The sequence below is a fragment of the Mytilus californianus genome, unplaced genomic scaffold (genome assembly GCF_021869535.1).
Source record: "Mytilus californianus isolate M0D057914Y unplaced genomic scaffold, xbMytCali1.0.p SCAF_4, whole genome shotgun sequence".
Classification (NCBI taxonomy): Eukaryota; Metazoa; Mollusca; class Bivalvia; order Mytilida; family Mytilidae; genus Mytilus; species Mytilus californianus.
Window position 1 is genome coordinate 11,642,807 of NW_026262690.1, and position 22,677 is coordinate 11,665,483.

The window sequence follows — 22,677 nt, forward strand, 5'->3', positions numbered from 1 at the left end:
TTGCATTGAATTAAAGAATCAATGACAGTCTGTACTTAAATCTTAAAACATCGGAAGTATAATGACCTCCTTGTCACTCTGTCGAGTTTTATACGGACAATTAACATACCTAACGTTTGACGGACAAGAGTTTGATACAGCACACACTTTGCCCTGTAATTTCGATGAGCTAACTGTGAATATACTATTTTTGCAACTAGATATCGGTTATTGGATAACCTAGTCACATTCTACCGGGTGACGGATTAACTTTAGTAATTCAATCAATTGAACATCAATATAATTCTTTATTATGTAAATTTTAATGTATCAATATTTATTCTATGTAATTTAAATGTCTAACTTAAAGTTTACCTTATGACCTTAAAATCTATTTCCCCTGACAACCAGGTGTAACAAGATGGCCGATATTATTGATTTAATTTAACTGTTTGATATGTGCAGTTGGAATATTTAAATTTAATTTCTGAAAATTATTTTTGGAGGGATGTATGAAAAGTTATGACAAACAAGAGCCCTCGATCGCAAAATGGAAAACGACCTCGTTTAAAATTGTTGGACCTGAATTTTTCAGACAATGTGAATGAGGTTCTTTCCAATGGCAGACGACCTCACGGAGGTCTAAGAGGTAAGATTATTTTACACTGCAAGAACATAGCTACTTTTGTGTCAAGTATTGATTGAGTAAAACAGAATCACAATAACTTAACCTGTGTAAAAAAAAGAGTATCATTGTAAATAACTGTAAAATTAAACTAAGATACAAGATAAACATTTTTATGCAACTGCAGAGTTGTATATACTATCATGAATAACTGGACATAATAGGTGGTTTTGTTATTTCATATTTCGTTTTATCTCCATAATAGTTTGTAAAGATGTCACACATTGCCAGGAAGAAATTTGTTATGATATCATTTAGTGAATTTTATTCGGCACTTCTTGCTTGATCGTCTCGACTAGCTATAGACCCATAGCTGCTAGTTGTCTCATTTGCAATCATACCACATTTCCTTGTATATATACTATTACTGATAATACAGATCATTATTCTTCTCTGATGGGGTCCGCAGGTGGCCTGTTGTAAGGCAAAATTTCTGTCCCTATCCAATATACCCTCATCTTCCCGTGGTAGTCCGAATTTCCCCGACCTTCATCCCGGACGGCCTCTGTTATAGGAACTACCTATTGTATTTATTGTTATAGGAACTACCTATTGTATTTATTGTTAATTTGTTCTCGTCCTGAACATGCATGACATATTTGCCACTGGACGTTAAGCAACCAACAATCAATCAATATTCTCTGATGTATTCATTTATCATTTATGTATTATGACTTGTGTTTATTTATCAGTTATGTATTATGACTTGTGTTTATTTATCAGTTATGTATTTGCATATATATTTTACATGTCATTGTACTGATGAGCATTATTTGCTTAAAGTATTAAAGAATTGAATAGAGCTGCATGTAAAAAGGAATACCACTATTAGTATTTTTATTATTACTGAACAATAACAGAAATATAAATTTGAAATAAAATTAAAAACTTGTATTAGCTAACTTATTATTATTCATTAGAGAATAATATACTATTGTACATGAAGTCAGGATTTCATATTCTAATTTATACTATTTATTTAGGATTTAACCTTCTTTAAATTTGATGAAAATGTTTTATACCGTTCCATACAGAGATATTGTTGTTTTGATCATAGCAAGCACAAATTCGGTAATTAGTCGCATTTGGTGAAAATCACAATCGGGGAAAAATAGACGGAATTGTAGCTACGACAATATAAGGACATATCAACGGTCATTTATGACACAAATATTCCATAACGGTGAACAAATTATGATGGCATCCGTAAAAAATGCGAATGGATGACTTGAACTTTACCACTAGGAACACTTTGTTTAATAGCTTCCTTATAATCACCAACCCTATACCTATAACGAGGTAATTCAGTTGAAACCAGGAAATATGTTGTTATAGTATGATATTTAGTCAGACAATTTCACTTATGTTTATTAATCATTGTTGGGTGGTAGTTAACATTAGTTTTCAACTACTACAAGAATAGAAAGATCTAGACAATTTTGTATAGTTTTAACTTTCACTACAATACATTGGCGAAACACAGTCTGAACTTTTTTCCGAGATAAACTAATATGTGACGTGGAAAGAGAGCGGCATTTTCCCCAACAATAAAACAACCTCCATATATATAACGTTAATTCGTGCAGAGGCGGATTCAGGCGGGGGCGTGGCGGTCGTGCGCCCCCCTAAAATTTGCAAAGCATGGGTTGTCCTCAGCTTAATAAAGAATATTTCGATAATTTTACCTCAAGAAAATTTAAGTTTGCGTCCCCCTAACCTAAAATCCGGGATCCGCCCCTGAATTCGTGTACTTTAAAGCCAAACAGACATTTCTGTCAGCTGGATAACCATTTGTTCTACACTCAAGCTACCCATTTGATGATTTGAAAACCTGGAGTATGGAAGACCTATACTTCAGTTTAGGAACCGTTACAATCAATTCTAAATATATATGCTTCTTGTTTGTGTGCCAGAAATTCTAGAGATAAATCCTGTTGAGTCTTTATTCAGTGCCTTTGAAATTAATAATAATATTAACGATTGTCCTTCAATATTCCAGTTTAATTTGCACCGTCAGATTTCAAGATACGTAAGATATTGTAATTTACCTACACCACTATTTCACAGCTTACTGATCCTTATTAAGATGATGTCAGTCACCTGGATTAATGAGAGATTAACGTTTAATGACAGATTAGAAGCCAGACAAAATCAAGATTATAGATCTAATATAATAACTTCATTTACACGGGTTTACAATTGAAGACTTGTTTGTGTATTTGACTAGAACCGATAACAGATTTCTGTATTTTAAATTAATATTTTTAAACCACCTCTGATAGCATATTGATAATTGTTTTTGAGTGTAATAACACTGATAATAAAATGTGAAAGGTGTTTCGGCGGGAGGTAAATTAATCGCAATTAATAAAATACAAACGATGTCATCATTTGTATTTTATACTGAAAAAAATAATGATTTGTTTGTTTATATATCTCGTACTCATAACAATTAGGCTACGGTTCAGAAATTCTTGTACACAGAAAACAAAAAGCGTTTTCCCACAAAAAGATAAGACTAAGCTTGTAAAGGGTGGTTGCTACTAGCAACCACCCTTTACTGATACAGTCAAACATAATATACGACCGTACAAATTCATATCGAAAACAGGGTGTCATCTGTGTATTTCAATTATTGTGCAGGTTGTGAGATGGTTGTTCTCCATGGCAAGTTTAAAACAATGCGTAGGAACATTTAAAACGAAACTAAAAAAAAACTTGATTTAACTCATGGTTCTAGCATTAAAATGTTAATATAAGAATATAACGCTTTGGTATAATAAAAATAATTGCTTTAATAGCGTTGACCATGCGCACTTTTTATCATAAATGCACAGAAAGCTTCTAACAACATGGGCTTCGGTCAAAGTTTTTACATTCCAAAGAAATTACAAAAAGAAGCATTCAATTCTTATGTAAAGGGAAAATTACCATTTTCTAGTAAAACAACACAGAAATTTTGCTTCGTGTTTTCTTAATAATTTTGAAGGTCATATTGCAGTTTAACTTCCTTGTTATTTTAAGTAAACCTACTGGCCTAATATAAAAATATGGTTTGCATTTCTATTAGACTTGTTTTGAAATTTCATCCTTCATCCTTCATATAAACTAGGACTTATATATTATGGTTAGTGTAATAGTCCCAGATATGAATGTATGTTTTTAAAATTACAATAAATACTGAAAAAAATCATTTCATTATAGATTATTCTTTTTAATTGATTTCATAAATATGACCTCATCTGGAAAGTTTTCTGTTTGTTCTTGTAAGGAATTGTAATGTAAGATACTCAACATCGTTATGTTTAAAGGTGTTACCCTGTTGTCAAGTCTCAACATAAAAGAATTACCCAAGAACAAAGAAAGACTTGAAAAACTACACAATTTTAAAGCATACATACTTCATCCTATTCATTCGGTCAAAATAAATCAGCGTATTATATAATAATATTTTTTTTGCATTTGAAATCGAATATGTGATCGACATAATGACAGTGCTTGTCGATTTAAATCACTTACAACGTTGATTTATGGTAATCTTTTAGTCGTCGCTAAAAGCAAATCGAAAATCTATTCCACAAGAATACATTTATTCGTGACATTGAAGTGAAATTAAAATGCCTATGTATCTAGCGTTAACCGATTGTAATATACCTAAACATGAAAGTATACTCTTTTTCTCATGATCTGCAAACATTAAAACTGCATTAATACTAAGTAGACATCAAGGTATTTTCCGTAGACATCAAGGTATTTTCCGTAGACATCAAGGTATTGTCCGTAGACATCAAGGTATTGTCCGTAGACATCAGGGTATTTTCCGTAGACATCAAGGTATTGTCCGTAGACATCAAGGTATTTTCCGTAGACATCAAGGTATTTTCCGTTGACATCAAGGTATTTTCCGTTGACATCAAGGTATTGTCCGTTGACATCAAGGTATTGTCCGTAGACATCAAGGTATTGTCCGTAGACATCAAGGTATTGTCCGTAGACATCAAGGTATTTTCCGTAGACATCAAGGTATTTTCCGTTGACATCAAGGTATTTTCCGTAGACATCAAGGTATTTTCCGTAGACATCAAGGTATTTTCCGTAGACATCAAGGTATTTTCCGTAGACATCAAGGTATTTTCCGTTGACATCAAGGTATTTTCCATTGACATCAAGGTATTTTCCGTTGACATCAAGGTATTTTCCGTTGACATCAAGGTATTTTCCGTTGACATCAAGGTATTTTCCGTAGACATCAAGGTATTTTCCGTAGACATCAAGGTATTGTCCGTAGACATCAAGGTATTTTCCGTTGACATCAAGGTATTTTCCGTTGACATCAAGGTATTTTCCGTAGACATCAAGGTATTGTCCGTAGACATCAAGGTATTGTCCGTAGACATCAAGGTATTTTCCGTTGACATCAAGGTATTTTCCGTAGACATCAAAGTATTTTCCGTAGACATCAAGGTATTGTCCGTAGACATCAAGGTATTGTCCGTAGACATCAAGGTATTTTCCGTTGACATCAAGGTATTTTCCGTTGATTGTACATTTAATTTATGTACCAATAGTGCATTAAAAAATCGGGTATTGACTTTTCTTTGTCTTTAACATAAATAACATGGTGGAATGAATCCATTTTTACTTTAATCTACAAACATTTTGATTATTTTTTCTAGGCATCAAAAAACACCCACTTAGTCCCTACTCATTTAATAAAGACGACCAACATCACCAGCAGATCAAAGATTCTGTCGAGCGACAGACAGACGAGGATTTTGTCGAGAGATATGGTTCTCCAGGATGGGTAGCTGAGGCAAACAGAGAAGTTAGCCACAGTGGCGAAAATCCTTTGTATATAAACAGACTGCTTAGTCCTTGTAAGGTAAGTTCAATGCATTGGTTGGTTGAATTCTGAATCGGGGTACGTTAATCATACTCGTAATTTTTATGACCGCAAGACCAGTGCAGTGCCAGAAAAGGATTAGATAGTGTAATAGTGACGACGCTCATTAGGTTTCCAACGTTGCTGAGTGTTCTTTTGTTGATAATGAAAATAATGCTTTATAAATTTTGTGCGTCTAAAGCGAATTTCAGGGTTTACATTAATCAGGGACCTTCAAACATAAACATTTGAAAGCCAGGAAAGAGTTTCACAAAAAAAAACTTACGACTAAAATTGATCGTAAGTCTTACACAATTCAGTATACTAACGATCAATTTTAGATCTTTTTAGGAAAGTGATTCCTGGTTTGTATAAATACGTAGCAGCGTTAGGAGCTACATGACTTAATATATAGTTTGTCGCTGTTTCTGGCGTTCTATACATAACAACAGTTATATTACACAGTTGTTTGACAGTTTTTGTTTGATTACATTTCCTTTAACTTTTACATCACAGCTGGTACGAATACTATACCCACTATATAATACTTCGAACCTATTGTGACTTTGATTTGAAAATATGATTGACATTGTTTTAAACATCTCTTATTACCTATTGATACTAATATTGAACGGACTATCGTCAATAAAACTACAAAAGATTTAAACTAAGGCAAATAACTTCATAACATACTCGACACTTGCTTTTGATAAAACATTCAACATACATCAATATAAACAAATAAAAACGGTCAATATATCAGACTTCATATATTTACAATTTAACTTTATGACCCACAACAGCATTTGAAGGGTCTTTTGTCCAAGCATTCTGACATTGAAAACTGTCCGTTATATAGGTAAAAGTAGGCGAAAGTTTCAGTGCAGCAGGTGTAAAGTTATTCAGGTTGTTCGTTTAAGAACGCATATCTTGTAAATCGATTTTTATTCAGACTATGGATTTGTCACATAAATGTCTGTTCTTGTTATGAGTCAAACTTTGATAGATAATTTAGTACATAAAGATTATGATTCTGAATACCGATACTATTTGTAAATGAAATTATTTGATTTTTTATTCTTTAATTAATTTGTGCAGCTTCAGCCTTTTCATGGTCTTTTGAAAAGGCAACAACTTTTGATTGTAGCGTATATTGTTGTCCATTTGGGCCTTGATTTCCGTTTTTAAAAAGCTAATATGATGTTCAGGCGGTTTCCAAGTGATGTCACTCTTCATTTTTGTAATTTAATAATTGGACAAATGGTACATTAACTGAACATGGTGTGCTACCTTTATAGTTTTGGTATGCTCTCTCGTATTCAAAATAGATTCAGACATTTCAGGATCTTAAAAGGGGTTATTAAAAAGGCAACACCAGCAGACTTGCTTTTATCTTATTACTCAGCAGTCAATATTTCAATCGGAAAATAACTTCTTTATTTCTATCTTCTATTATTTCTAGCATGACAATGATTCCAGCTTTACGGGATCAAGAGCAGTTACTCCAACGCCATCTGGTAGACTTTCTAATACGCCAAAACGAGGCGGATCACTCTACTATAGACAAACTATACCACATCAGTATTTATCAGCAACAGATCTTCCGGTTGTATCCTCTACCGACCCCATGCCGATACTCGGGAGACCAACGAGAACAACGTGAGTCGAATATACAACTTACATTTTTCCTTTGTTTTATTTTTGCGAAAAAATACTTTGAAGATTTTATTGGTATTGATAACTCTCCATTTAATTTGCATTTACGTATGTATGGTCCCATTAATATAAACTATAGCAAGTAATGTATTGAGTTAGACAATTTAATTAAAAGTAGGAAGATATTTACAGTTAACAATTAACTTTGGGTAATAATTAAGACTTTCATGCAGAGCAAGTTATCTTTAATAGTTAATGATTTATTTTCCACTTTGATTATTTCATTTATATGTAACACATTACAGTAACACCTGCATATGCAGTTATACCTCTCTGTGAATGCGGTATCCCATGGCCTTTTTCCATATTATCCTATCAAGATTTACATTATCGAGTAATGATACCTACAAAGAAGTTATGGAAATAATGATTGCTGTTTATGGTGTTTATCACATAACTTATAGATTAACAATGGTTATCACATCGAAAGTTTACAGGTGGTTTGTTCTGACTTGAATTGACAATGGTTATCACATCGAAAGTTTACAGGTGGTTTGCCCTGACTTGAATTGACAATGGTTATCACATCGAAAGTTTACAGGTGGTTTGTTCTGACTTGAATTGACAATGGGTATCACATCAGAAGTTTACAGGTGGTTTGTTCTGACTATAATTGACAATGGTTATCACATCAAAAGTTTACAGGTGGTTTGTCCTGACTTGAATTGACAATGGTTATCACATCAAAAGTTTACAGGTGGTTTGTCCTGACTTGAATTGACAATGGTTATCACATCGAAAGTTTACAGGTGGTTTGTCCTGACTTGAATTGACAATGGTTATCACATCGAAAGTTTACAGGTGGTTTGTTCTGACTTGAATTGACACATCGAAAGTTTACAGGTGGTTTGTCCTGACTTGAATTGACAATGGTTATCACATCGAAAGTTTAACGGTGGTTTTTCCTTACTTGAATGCCAATGGTATCACTTCGAAAGATTACAGGTGGTTTGTTCTGACTATAATTGACATTAGTTATCACATCAAAAGTTTACAGGTAGTTTGTTCTGACTATAATTGACATTAGTTATCACATCGAAAGTTTGCAGGTGGTTTGTCCTGACTTGAATTGACAATGGTTATAACATCGAAAGTTTACAGGTAGTTTGTTCTGACTATAATTGACAATGGTTATCACATCGAAAGTTTGCAGGTGGTTTGTTCTGACTTGAATTGACAATGGTTATCACATCGATAGTTAACGTTGGTTTGAACTAACTTATATTGACAATGTTTATTACATCGATTATTTAAAAAAAAAGAGAAGACATCGAAAGTTTACAGGTGGTTTGTTCTGACTTGAATTGACAATGGTTATCACATCGAAAGTTTACAGGTGGTTTGCCCTGACTTGAATTGACAATGGTTATCACATCGAAAGTTTACAGGTGGTTTGTTCTGACTTGAATTGACAATGGGTATCACATCAGAAGTTTACAGGTGGTTTGTTCTGACTATAATTGACAATGGTTATCACATCAAAAGTTTACAGGTGGTTTGTCCTGACTTGAATTGACAATGGTTATCACATCAAAAGTTTACAGGTGGTTTGTCCTGACTTGAATTGACAATGGTTATCACATCGAAAGTTTACAGGTGGTTTGTCCTGACTTGAATTGACAATGGTTATCACATCGAAAGTTTACAGGTGGTTTGTTCTGACTTGAATTGACACATCGAAAGTTTACAGGTGGTTTGTCCTGACTTGAATTGACAATGGTTATCACATCGAAAGTTTAACGGTGGTTTTTCCTTACTTGAATGCCAATGGTATCACTTCGAAAGATTACAGGTGGTTTGTTCTGACTATAATTGACATTAGTTATCACATCAAAAGTTTACAGGTAGTTTGTTCTGACTATAATTGACATTAGTTATCACATCGAAAGTTTGCAGGTGGTTTGTCCTGACTTGAATTGACAATGGTTATAACATCGAAAGTTTACAGGTAGTTTGTTCTGACTATAATTGACAATGGTTATCACATCGAAAGTTTGCAGGTGGTTTGTTCTGACTTGAATTGACAATGGTTATCACATCGATAGTTAACGTTGGTTTGAACTAACTTATATTGACAATGTTTATTACATCGATTATTTAAAAAAAAAAGAGAAGACATGAAACCTAAATCAATATTTATAAGTTGTTTAGATATAAGTTAGAAACAGAATTATTGTAAGGTAGACGACAAAAATGTTTTAGAAATTAGCTATTATATATAATAATTAGCTATAAAATATTACGCATATTGTTGGACAACTATTTTGAAGGCTTGTAACTACAAAAAATGGCATTTAATAATATCTATATGATTTTCAGGTAACCTGTAAGTAAAATAATTCATTGTTTAAGGAATATAGAACGCACATAATGCACATGCAAATGAAATGGTAAAGCTTATCGATGGCGTCACAGAATACATCTGACGTTACAAAACGACTAAGCATGCCAGCGATTTGTGTCAGACAGACAATATGTTGGTGAAAGCTTCTTGCACGAATATGCATGATAACGTTATTTACGACCCTTCTGTATAAATCAAGCATGGTTATTATGCATACACATATATTCACATTTATATTTATTGTCAAATGGATAATGGATGCATGATTTTTAAATTTCTTTAGTAATATTTTAATGTTAAAAATATATAATCTATCCAAAAATACAAAGAACAAACTTAAAAACCACCAACTTCCTCCTGTGAAAACCAACTTCCTCCTGTGAAAAAGATGTAATGAGATACCAGACTTCAAGCGAAACTAAAAAGATATCTATAAGTCAGCAATGTGTTATTTATAGAAAACTATATGTATGGGAAATTTCTGGATAATTGAAAAGGTGTTAAATTCTACTGAAAACAGAAAAAAAAAATTATTTAAGTTGTTTTCGATTTGATCTGAGTGAATGACTTAAAAGATAATGTCTATGTATAGACAATATTGGTCGCCAGAATTGTTGGAACGGGATAGGCCAAAGTGACCATATTTTGGATCCGTACCTATGCAATCAACTGTTCAGATCCTTCATAATGTGTATATGTTTTTTTGTAGATCTTTGATTGTTTCTGTCAAATTTATTAACTACTTTTATAGCCTTTTTAAGATTAATTGAAACCTTACACATGGAACAGTGGGAAATCTAATGACAAAATATTGCCCTCCCTGTAAACAATGAAAAGCAGATCTTCTCAATGTTTGTCCCGTTTTAGCAAGGACGCTATCAATTATGAATTCACGGGAAACGTTTTGGTAAATATTTAAAATAGAAATATGTTGAAATAAAAACAAAACTTCCATTTAATGTTATCATTTCCATCCTTAGATAGCAAACGACGAGTACAGCAGGCTATAGAAGCTTGATGTAAAATTGGTTTAAAATGTTGTTATGCGAATAAATTCCTGGAGTATCAACTTCAATTTATTTTTCTACTGGCTGCATACCTCTCTGGAACATGCTAATTATCCGTATATATATGCAGCTAGATAAGAGAAAAAAATCCAAAGGAATCGATTGATATGCAGCAAAGATTAACACTTTTGAAATTAATTTACCAATCAAATTCAAACGGACCTTATCCCGATGTAAACATTGAATATGAATAGATCGAAAAGACCGCAAATACATGTACAAAAACCGAGACGACCTTTTCTTAAAATTGTATAAAAAATAGTAGAAAGATACCTACTTTATAAGAATAGTTATCTTTAATTTTTTAACCGGCACAGACAGACTGTTAAGTTGTTATATTAACGAAAAGACCATATTTCTATATTGAATGTACATGTGACAAGAGCAGACCGGTGTACTCGAAAACTTAGTGTGAATAATAAGTATATTTAGAAAATTGTAACATGCGAAGGACTTTGTGCAACACTCCGAAAATTGGCGACCCGAAAGATATTTAGATTTTGTATGTACATGATTTTTTCCATTTTTTTTTATCAATATACAGCAAAGATTAACATTTTTAGATTTCAGTTTCACAAGCTTCTAATGTTATTATCTCGATAAATACTGAACATAAAACATTGTGTATTGCATGTATATTTCTAATAACACAGTTTAACAAATAATTTCTTTAAAATGTACAATTATTATTAAGAAATAACTTTTGATCAGTATCGTCACCGGCATTGTTTTATTATTGACTTTCTTGACTCCTTCCGATAAGAAGAGCGAATTATCTTTTGTTTTCGTTCACTAGATTTCCAACTGGGAACTAATCCTTTATATTCTTCGGTACAGTTTTTTATGATATAAATAGTACCTTATTTTATAACAATCAGGATGTATTCTACTCTAAGTATTTATTACAATTGCATTTTATAGATATATATGTTATATTGATTGTCACCAATCGATGACTTCCAATATTCATGCTCGTAGTAATATTTTATGTCCACTTATTTGTCTACTTTCTTGATTGTAGTGTTATTTATTGTTAAGATACTCCTTTAAAGTCACACAATGTTTAATTTGGAAAACATAATGATAGATTATTTGTCACTTCAAGAATATCTACTTAAGTCTTTTATAAGGTGGAGGTTCGGTGTTGATTCATTCTTCTGTATTATGTCACTGTAACTTCTTATTCATCCTTTTCTACAGTTAACATTTGAATTGTATATTCTTATGTCCATAGATTTCTTTTATTCGTTTCAAAATTGTTTACAAAGATAAAAAAAAAAGTTTTGGCAGACTTAAACAACAAATCCTCATACAACTTTCAAACATAATTATTTCAAGGCTAAAATTGTTCAGAAAAAAATATGTTTTGTTCCATTAAGATTTTCAGCTGCGATGCATTCATGTGTTATCAGGCCATTTACCCTTTTTTGGGGTAAAGATTGCATGAAATGCAATCAGAACCCTATGTTACTGGCTTGATATCTAAATCTTCCAAGGTTTATCACTGCCTTTGAGATACACAAAATATAGTGCATTGATCATAACATTCTATACATCCTATCCATGAACATTTCCATAAATTTATCAATAAAATATATGCTCAGATATTCAAGTCACAAAATGATGTTATACTTGTCAAGAAAATTACACAACTTTAGCAAGGTGCAGGAATCTAATATCTGTTCTAAAAATATCAATGATGTCATCGTTAAAGTCATCTTTAAAAATTGGAGTTATCTTCCTTTGTCCAGAATTGTAGTTGAATCAACTACAACCAATGCTTTATACAATGCAATATTTAATTTTACTTCCAACTGATAAATTAAAGCAATCTTTATCCTCCAGTGCTTACAAGCACTTTGATTTACCAATTGTGTGGACAGTTTAACCTCAAAACAAATTCCGTAATGCATAAACTGCCATTCCCTATCAACACAGAACCCATTATTGGACCAAGTTTGCTTTTAATTCAGAAGCATGACCTTTTTAAGCCATGCATACAAGTCTAATTTGACCATTAAACGTTTTTAATTTTATCCAGTTTTTAACTCTCATAACAAATTAAGTAATGCATAAACTGCCATTCTCTATCAGTAGTGAACCCATTATTGGACCAGGTTCGCTTTTAATTCAGAAACAGTGCAAATATTATTCGTTGCTGGCATTCTAACGCCGCCATTTATTGAGGGAGAAAAACTAAAAATGTAACACTGTTTTATACTGCCTTTGGGGGTAGTAAATAATTCAAATTTGAACAAATTTTAGAATGTAGAAGGAATTGATTATGAAACTTGCTATGAAGGTTTTGTATGATCAAAAGTCAGTATACAGAGTAAAATTTTGAGAAAATTCTTTTCTCATTTTCCGTATTTTACTAATAAATGGACGGGTTTTTTTTTGGCAGTTCAAATTTACATACAGTGTGGAATTATATTTTTAGACATCCATACCTTTGTTCAATCTCTATGGATTGTTATGAAACTTTCAAATTGACATTAGCTTTTCCAAGATCAGGAAGTATTATCTAAGAAAAAGGTTCGGACTTAAAAAAAAATCCGTATTTTACTGATAAATAGACTTAGTTTTTGGCACTTAACATGCAAATTTTACACGACATCAATCCATTGGAGTCTAGACACAGGATTCGGCGGAACTGTTTACGAATTGTTTTCTTCATTTCGCCCAAAGTTTTTCCGTCTGTTACTCCTATTAAACAAGTTATTTTATTCTCCCCAAGTTAATTACAATTTGACGATATGGATTTGAGAATGAGGTCCCCACAAATGTAATTTATTGATTTTTGTGAATTATAAAATATAAAAATAGGGAGATGTGGTATGATTGCCAATGAGACAACTATCCACCAAAGTTCAAATGAAGTGGATGTAAGCAAATCTTGGCAACCGTACGGCCTTCAACAATGAGAAAAACACATACCGTATCATCGGGTCGGCTATAAATGGCTCCGACATGAAAAATATGAAACAATTGAATTGAGAAAACTAACTGCCTAATTTATTACAAAACAATTTACGAAAAATGACTTGGGACAGGCGCATAAAGTATGTGGCGGGGTTAAACATGTTTGTGAGCGCTCAACCCTCCCCCTAACCTGGGACATTGGTGTAACAGTACAACATAAGAACAAACTATAAATATCAGTTGAAAAAGGCTTAACTCATCATATGGATAAAAATTGATATACATCTAACAAAAACACAGAGTAGACGTGGGCGGGTACTTATACATCCCCACAACAAAAAGAGACTTAGTACAGATATGAGAGTCATTTGTCAACTACATTGTATATGCTTATAGTACCGTTTAAATACTTCTGATAAGTCATCTTTATATTCCACCTTAAAAGTTCACGATTATTAAACTTTATGTTATACTGCCTACGGTGAAATTTTCGCTTCGTAGGATTTGTGCGAAGCTGAAGTCAATTTTTTTCTGAATTTGTGTTTTTGTCAAGTTATATAAATATGTTTAAAAATTTTGTGTACAACTAATTTCAGCGAATCAGTTTCAATTTTTTTGGTTGAAAATTGTGTTAGAATATATACTTTAAAATATTTAATATATAAAAATTGTTTTTTCATCATTTGTTATAGAAAACAAGAACTGAATATTTTACAACGAACGAAATCATAAAATTATAAAAAAAAATATCAATATATAAATTGATTTATTATATTATCAAATAGTTAAAAATTATAAATCAATTTATATAATATTTATAAAATATAATATATATAAATCAAATAAAAAACTAACAAAATATAAACCATATCAAACAGACCAACTCAAATTTATCAGCTTAAAACAGTGCATTTTGAACATTTTTTTACAGATTACTAAGGGCTCGACAAAGATGTAATTCAGCACCTATAAATGCCTACCAGAAAAGACGAGATGTTCCGATCAAACGTAAGTTGTTTAGAGGTAATTTCAGGAAAACTGGTGAAGCCTCTTGCCGATAAAACATGCTTAAAGTGATCGATTTAATGATGACGAGATATTAACCAAGGGAACTTGTATATTATTATGATATGGAATTTAACTGTTTCATTCGTTTCCCAACACAACTGTATAGTGGATCACCGAGATAAAATAGAAATACAAAAACAGCGAACAGTTTCATTGTTAATGAACTATATACTTCAAATAGTAAAATTCAGACTATTGAAACCTTTCTAAATACTCGATTGAGTAAGTAGAATTCAAATTACCGATTTGTGTGCCTGTTTCTGGAATAAAATTCGTTTAATATGATAGAAACTATATTTATTTATATTATTTAACATTGTTGTGCTGATATTTAGAGTAATTATGAATATAATATGTGTTTTCAGCCGTGGATCACCTTTACTGGTGATCCAATCGATGGCTCTGTCGTAGAGTTGTCACTTGTTTAGAAGTACTTATCATATATATATATATATATATATCTATAGTACAACATTTTTCAAGTCATTATTTTCACAATACAACAAGAGCCAAGCTTGTAGTCTTTGTATAGAAAATTTTAAGAAAATCTGTATTTTTGTTTAAGGCGACAATTAAAAAGGTATAATTTTTGTTACAGTACCATGTGGAAACCATGGAAACCAGACTTTGAGCAGAGAGTAAGTATCACTTGATATTATTCAGGTACATCTGTCTAAAACTATAGAAGCCAAACTTTGAGATGTGAGTAAGTATCACGCGATATCTTTTTTGTATCTGTCTAAAACCATTGAAGTCAGACTTTGAGTAGAAAGTAAGTGTCGCGTGATATTGTTTAGGTATCTGCATAAACCATATGACCGTGGAAACTAGACTACGTGTTTTTTATTGTGTGTTTTATATTTACGACAAATGGTCTAGATGGAAATGGAAATATATCGAAGAGCCCTAATTACACAAACAAAAAGAACTTATAGATTACCATTTTTTTTCATTTAATTGTGGTTTAGTTATTTGTATTTGTTTGAATGTATAAATGCATGTATATTTGTTTTCTATTTTTAGACCATCTACTATAAGTTTATCTGTTGAAGGAGAATCTAACCATGCCTTCTTGACCGGTGCAAGATATAACAGGTATTTTTTTATAAACAATGAAAAATTAATAAATATTCTAGATATTGTATGATCAATATATAAGATAAACATATCTAAAACTAGTCGATAGTAACGTACATGTCAAAGAGTAATACGACCAAAATAAAAACTTGATCCACTTAATCATAATTCCTCTAGAAGAGCATTGTTAGGATATCTACTTCATGGATATTCAAGCGTTGCTTATCTTTGGTTAAGCTATAGGTTGTACTTCTGTAAATATAGACAATGCAATTCCCCATAGGAACTCCTTTTACGGATAAAAAGTAAGTCAGGAATATGACAATTGTTTTCCATTCGTTTCATGTGTTTGAGCTTTTGATTTGGCCATTTGATAAGGGATTTTCCGTTTTGAAATTTCATTGGAGTTCGGTATTTTTGTCATTTTACCTTTTTCTATAACTAAGTATCAAATAAAAAAAACATAATGGAGTATTAAATCACAAGTACACATGACTGAGTATCAAAACCCATATACATACAGCTCATACTACAGAAGGGTACACGGTAAGAGCAGTTAGATTTGTATACAGAATTCTAGTTGTATTGCAATCTGTATGTTAGCACTAAACAGCACACACATACACAAAACTACTTAACAAAAAGAGGAACAGTAGTAAACAAAATGAGAATCTTCATTATGAATGAAAGCAGATGCTTGATATAAGTGTGACAGAAGCCCAACAAAATGACACAGCAATGACATCATCAGTATTTTTTTTTAAGCAGTAAAATTACAGAACGCGTGTGACAGTGTGAAAAGCTTAAATGTTTAATGTGTATATGCCCCAAAGTAATCCACTTGAATGTATTATTACAAATATTACAGGGCCCGTTTAATGGATGTGAAGAGTTTCAATGTGTATGGTGTGTACATGCCTCGTAGTAATCCACTTGAATGTTTTATGAGTGGCCCAGCAATGTCTAGATTACGTAACGAGGAATCACCTGGTGCCCCACCTGGTTAGTATACAATTTCTATCAAATCGTGACGGATGCTTGTTGGTGGGTTTAACAAATACAGTTTACCGATGTTCAAATGTCAAAAGACACAAATAAACCATCAATTTGTATCATACAAACTCAATTCGAACGGAGACCAGGTGCCCAGACTACTACTAATCCATCATACGACTTTAAAGCTATAGCCAGTAGCAGTAGACTTTTATTTATTTAATTTCATTCATTTTATTGAAACAGTAAACCCAGTTATTTTGTTTCAAAGCAATTGTAAATAAGATTTACGAACCATGAGGGATTTTGCAGCCGACAGACGGCTGACAGATCACCTTCCTCATTGGGATCTTCCTCCTGTGATTCGGCACCAGTTTTGCTATGACTATTAGTAAGTTGTTTATACATATCTATGTATTTCAGCGATGATCCTTTTGTGTTGAATTTTATACTGAATATGAGTTAGTTAGTTTGTTTATTACATACATGTCTTGTATGGTTGAACTGACATCACAAGGTTAAGGAATATCTTCCTGTTTATCGACTAATGTTTTGTTGTTGTTTGTAGTTTCTTCCTGGTTAACTGTTTATTTTCCGAAGGAGTGAGACGAATGACGTCAGTGTGTTTAATTGCATTGCATATTTATACCCCACGCTACCAAGTAGCGGGACATAAAGTTTTGTTCCGTTTGTCAGTCAGTCAATCCGTCAGTCTGTCTGTCAGTCCGCCAGTCAATTCCTTTCCGGATGCTTACTCAAATACTTTATATCAGATTGCAACCTCAGTTTCAAATATTGTCACATATAAAGAGAGGTAGACCCCTACTGATCTTGAGGTTCCCACATCAAAGGTCAAGGTCGAAGTTACTAATAGACCAAAATTTTTGCAATAAAGTGTTTTCCGGATGCTCAATCAAATGCTAAACATTGGATTGCAACCTTACCTAGATACATAGTCAAATATTATTAGAGAAAAATCCCTAATGATTTTAGGCCAATACATCAAAGGTTAAGGTCGTTGTACTAAAAATAGATCGCTATTAGTGCACAAAAGTGTTTTCCCGGTGCTAAATCAAATACTACATATGAATTGCAAACTAACACAGATATATAATAGTTATATATAATGAGAGCAAGATGCCTGTCTATTTTGAGGTTGCCATGTGTTTTCGTTCCTACAGAGCCGTTTTTAAACAAATCTGGTTAACACTAAAATGTTCATGTGAAAAGACAAAATAGCCATGGTTTGATTGTGCTTAACCGATTTAGTTTTTTTAATATTCATTGAATTTACACTATTTGCACGGGAAATGCATTATTCGATTTAATAGTTATGAAATGCATTATTCGATTTAATGATTATAAATATTATTTTTGACATTTAAAATATCTAGCTAATGATGTAAATTCGAATGAAGAATTTGAGATGTATTACAATATGTACCAATAAAGGTATAGTATTATGTTTGTAGTAAATTACAATAGCATATATTTATTTTAGATACACCTCGGTCTGATGATGACGAAACAACAGACGAGAAAGAGACAAAACAAAAAAGACCAGCAACCGCGCCTTCTAAAAGGTTACTATCTTCCTCAACGCCCTCTGGCGGTCGTCCCCGAAGTGCACGAGTTGATTCCATCGGTCCTTCCATAAATATAATGCAAGATGAAAGTGAGAACAAAGAAAATATTGCAGTTAACAACAATTTGGTTGAAAAACTAATATTTTTGCAAAATGGGTTGTTTATAACAGGTATCATTGTGACAGTTCGGTAGGCTAGCTAGCTGCCTAATGCCTCATGTATATATTAGTTAGAATGTCTCATAATGGTTGTTCATATCTCCTTGCTTTTACTGCGCTTGATTTATATATTTACTGATTGTTCTGTGTGCTGCTAACTTACAATTGCAAAATATATCTAATATATCACATTCCTATCAATTCTAATAGTGTGAAAATCCGACATGCATAATATAATTGCCTTCATGCATAGTTTTGTACTCTGTATCAATGTCATTTCAAACCAGTCACATACCAACCTTGATGTTTCAAACCAGTCAAATGCTCGCTTTATTCAAACCTCAATGTTTCAAACCAGTCAAATTCTCGCTTTATTCAAACCTCAATGTTTCAAACCAGTCCCATTACCTGTTTTTTCCAACCTCGGTGTTTCAAATCAGGAACATTGTACTTGACAATAAGGTTTTTAAAAAAAATGTCTCTTTGGTTCTCATTCATGTTAGATAAGTTTAAATTCTACGATTTTATTATTAGATTTTAATAGCTAACACACAGACAGATGTGTGAAAGAAGAAATCAAGGAAGTAGTGATTATGAAAAAAACCCAAAAAATTTATGTTTGCATTGCTTAACAAAACTGTATTTCATTATAACTGACAGCCTCTAATTAAGCTTACTGTATATTGTTGTATGTATGCTATAGTGTTTTGTGTCTGAAGTAAATTATTTCAGTTTAAATGATTTTTTTCTTCATAAAAAATATATAATACATCATGAATTTTAATTTTGACAGTTAATGAGTTTTTTTTTTCTTTTTTTTTTCATATTTTACTAAGACACATTTAAGGCAATATGTTTTTTTAAATTGTTTGTATGAAATTTCAGTTTATCTAAAGGTGTAAAATGACGTTTAAATATTGTCAGTAAATAGAAATTATATAAGTTTCGTACTTTTATATTAATGTAAAAAGTAATAGTACCAGTTAAACTTTATGAATGTAATTTTATAATAAACTATTTACCTAAAATAACTGTTTATTTTGTAGGGAAAGGCGTCATCGTTACGCTGAAAGGATTTAAATCTCCCCCTCCACAGAAAAAAGAAACCATTCTTCCAAGTGTGACTGGCGTGTCTGTACCAACAATGAAATACAAGAAATCTCGTAATATCCCGGACGATTCTTCCATCATAAATCAACCTCCTCCAACGCCAGTAGGACAGTTATCAGTGAAAGATGAGACAGAAAATCTTCAATCTCCTATACCGGAAGAGACTACTGATCATGCTCAAGATATGACACAGAAATGTAACAAGGATACTGACCAATCAGATACTCAAACTAAAAACTTGGAAATGTCGGTTAAAATTATTCAACTTACAAGTGATCCAAAGGAAACTGCAGTTGTCTATGATAAGGTAGAGAATGGCGATACAAGCGCATCAGCAGCAATACACCAAACAGTTTCACCAGAGGAAAATAACGAAAGCAGTCTTGAAGGACAGAAAGTGACTGGTGAAGCTAAACCAAAAAGTACGGAAGTACGCGAGGTCGTAAAAGGCATTTCCGGAAATAGCATCACGATCGCAGAGACACATGACGTCAATACTAGTGATAATATAGAAAATCAAGTGAAAAGTACGACATTTATAACAGAAAAAGAGGAGACTACTGAAGTTAAACATGTTTTAACCATTCCTAATGCTAAATTAGAGCCAGAGTAGTATACATATTTCACATTTTTACCTCGATGATATGAAATCAACTAAGTTTTAATCATTTCATTCTTATTTATAGGAAAATAATTTTGTGATTTCGTATCGTATAGTCTGAAGATTTTCACTTTAAATATCATGAAGTGAAAATGTATAAATGGTTCTATTGTACATAAAACAAACAAACCTTAGCAATAGAAGAAACAAATTATTTAACACCCAAAACAAATATTTCCTATTTTGTAACTTGGAAATATAACAAAAACAAAATGAAACAATTTTATAACTTGCACAGAGAACTGAATTTTCAACAATTTGTTTTTATATATATTATAATGTAATGATACAGAACACACTACTGTAAAATACTGCTGAATTTAGTGCTGATGTCAGATCTTTTCCATTCAATAAGTGTGTCTAAATTCGGATAAACGGGGAGGGTCATTTTGAATTTCGGCGCATGTTCATGGCTGAGGAACAATAGTGACACCGGAAAAAATGAATATTCTAGTATGTCTTGTTATTATCGTATGCCTACAAAATCGTTTTATTCATATTATGTACCAGCTAAGATATGCGTTTATGACTTGTTTTTTGTTTTAAATTCAGGAATAGCTGCATTATCAATACATCGTAAAGATCGTCCTTAACCTAATATTTTACATGTAGTGTTGAGAAAAAAAAAGTAGATAGGTCTTTTCATGAAATGCTTCTTCTCTAATATGTATATTTATTGTTGAGCAATGTTCATTGTTTACCTGCTTAGAAAGGTTTATATTACTTACACGGCCACCAAAAAACGCCAAAACGCAGTGTCTAGCAGTATTTATTTTATTGTGCTTATATTTGAATGACTGAATGTTGTTCATTTGCTCAAATTCCCTATAGTTTATTCTGTGATAATAATTTAACAATGTTGATTTAACTAATAAATTTGTTGAAAACTTTCATAGTTAAATACCAGTACTTGACACTTGAAGGTGGATTGTACATTATTGATTTGAATATTACGGCAAGTATACCAACGTCTGTTGCATTTCCAGTCATAACTGTAACGTTGTAGTTTACTTTTTAAACGATCATACAATCGTTCATGAATTGACCACTATTATAGTTGCTACGTGCAAAGGTTATTTTTCTTTAGAACAAGTATTAATGACTGAAAATCGTGGTAGTTTCAACCATATACATACATGTTGTGACTTGGATGGAGAGTTGTCTCATTGGCACTCATACCACATCTTCTTATATCTATATAATATCGATACCAACATGCCATAACTGTTTTATGGATAATAATGAATGCAAATTATATACTAACCAACTAAATATCCAATTCTCATTATAATTCCACATCTGTAGAACTTAAACTACTAGTACCTACACGCGTCATATAGACCATCGCATTTCAGCCTGCGTCCCCATTGCACCTCCGAGTCCTATACATATAAACAGGGAAACATGGGATTTATAAACATGTATATATGAATACAGGTGTTACCGGGGAGCAGGATTTGCCTTCTAAAATTCATTACTGTACCAGCTGGGATTCTATCCCGGAACCCCTGACACAGTAAGCATGTGCTCTACCAGCTGAGCTAAAGGAGTAATCCACTAGCGCAGCTAACGGCTGCTATGTACTATGTATCTACTAGGTAATGAGAAGCACCGCGACACTTCCTCCACCTCAAGAATCATTATACTATAATGACGATATCCTCATCACTTCCCCTGGCTAGGTATTTCTTCTAACCGTTGTGTAATTTGTTGGGCGCCGATTTTGTAACCGGACAGCATGATTTGTCTTCCAAAATCCATAACTGTACTAGCTGGTATTCAATCCCGGAACCCCTGGCATAGTAATCCACCGCTCTACCAACTGAGCTCAAGGAAGAAATCTATGACCCCTGTTATTTCAATGCACCCTGAAAACTGAATGATTGCTCCTGGAACGGTCCTCCATGATTTACAAAAGTTTATTAGAAATAGTAAAATATTCACATAAACATCAACCTCTCAATATATCAGTGAAATAGTAACTAGGGTAATTCCAGTAAACTGATAAATTAATCAGCATTTTGTTAAAGAGTGGTAAGATTTATATCTGTTCCAGGTTAGAAAACGGGGAACACGCCTGTTTTTATTTTGTCAGTTTGTTTGTGTGTGTTTGTAATGGGAAGGAGTAATACATTACTTCCCGCTGTTAATTGGTTATAAATATAGAAGTAATCAGTTTATCTTTTTGTTTTGTTTTGTTTTTTTTTTTATTTTTGTCTTTTGTCTTTCGTTTTTTTGAGTGATTTTTGTTTTTGCTCAAATTTAATGGAGACAAAGGGATTATTTCTAAATATGCATTTAATAAACTAGAGCAAAACAGTGGTCCGTAAAATATTGCCTATAAGGTCCAAGTGACCTCCTCAACTGATCATGCCCCAACTTAAAACTATATCTTCCGTTGCTTAATTTAGAACAGTTTTTGGAGACTA

At 32.4% G+C, this 22,677-nt stretch overlaps 2 protein-coding genes and 1 long non-coding RNA gene across 5 annotated transcripts in view; 2 read left to right on the forward strand and 1 right to left on the reverse strand.

The window, feature by feature from the left end:
- The window catches only part of LOC127737471 (patatin-like phospholipase domain-containing protein 4), a 40,942-nt gene extending 23,357 nt beyond the window's left edge, over positions 1-17,585 (reverse strand). The window contains exon 1 of the mRNA XM_052248182.1: positions 17,029-17,585. Within this exon, the coding sequence (XP_052104142.1) occupies positions 17,029-17,141 (113 nt within the window). The 5' untranslated portion in view covers positions 17,142-17,585. The remainder of the gene's footprint in view (positions 1-17,028) is intronic.
- On the forward strand, positions 360-21,139 carry LOC127737472 (uncharacterized). The gene is made up of 9 exons (XM_052248185.1): positions 360-628; positions 5,341-5,546; positions 7,009-7,205; positions 14,527-14,603; positions 15,262-15,301; positions 15,687-15,758; positions 16,609-16,742; positions 18,235-18,489; positions 19,524-21,139. The coding sequence occupies exons 1-9, from the start codon at positions 502-504 to the stop codon at positions 20,198-20,200; spliced, it is 1,785 nt and encodes a 594-aa protein (XP_052104145.1). The 5' UTR covers positions 360-501; the 3' UTR covers positions 20,201-21,139.
- On the forward strand, positions 7,759-9,607 carry LOC127737473 (uncharacterized). Of its 3 annotated transcripts, none has more exons than XR_007999561.1 (7): positions 7,759-7,803; positions 7,856-8,063; positions 8,106-8,157; positions 8,547-8,598; positions 8,703-8,910; positions 8,953-9,004; positions 9,263-9,607. It is a non-coding gene; the product is annotated as an uncharacterized LOC127737473 (long non-coding RNA). The 3 variants fall into 3 exon arrangements; XR_007999562.1 differs by having other exon boundaries at positions 7,908-8,063; XR_007999563.1 differs by having other exon boundaries at positions 7,960-8,063.
- Positions 21,140-22,677: the final 1,538 nt, after the last annotated feature.

Excerpts from the sequence above, each read along its gene's own strand:
- LOC127737472 (XM_052248185.1), top strand. The coding sequence starts at position 502 with ATGACAAACAAGAGCCCTCGATCGCAAAATGGAAAACGACCTCGTTTA. Across the intron at positions 5,547-7,008 it reads GACTGCTTAGTCCTTGTAAG|CATGACAATGATTCCAGCTT; the intron begins GTAAGTTCAATG and ends TATTATTTCTAG. Across the intron at positions 14,604-15,261 it reads ACGAGATGTTCCGATCAAAC|TACCATGTGGAAACCATGGA; the intron begins GTAAGTTGTTTA and ends TTTTTGTTACAG.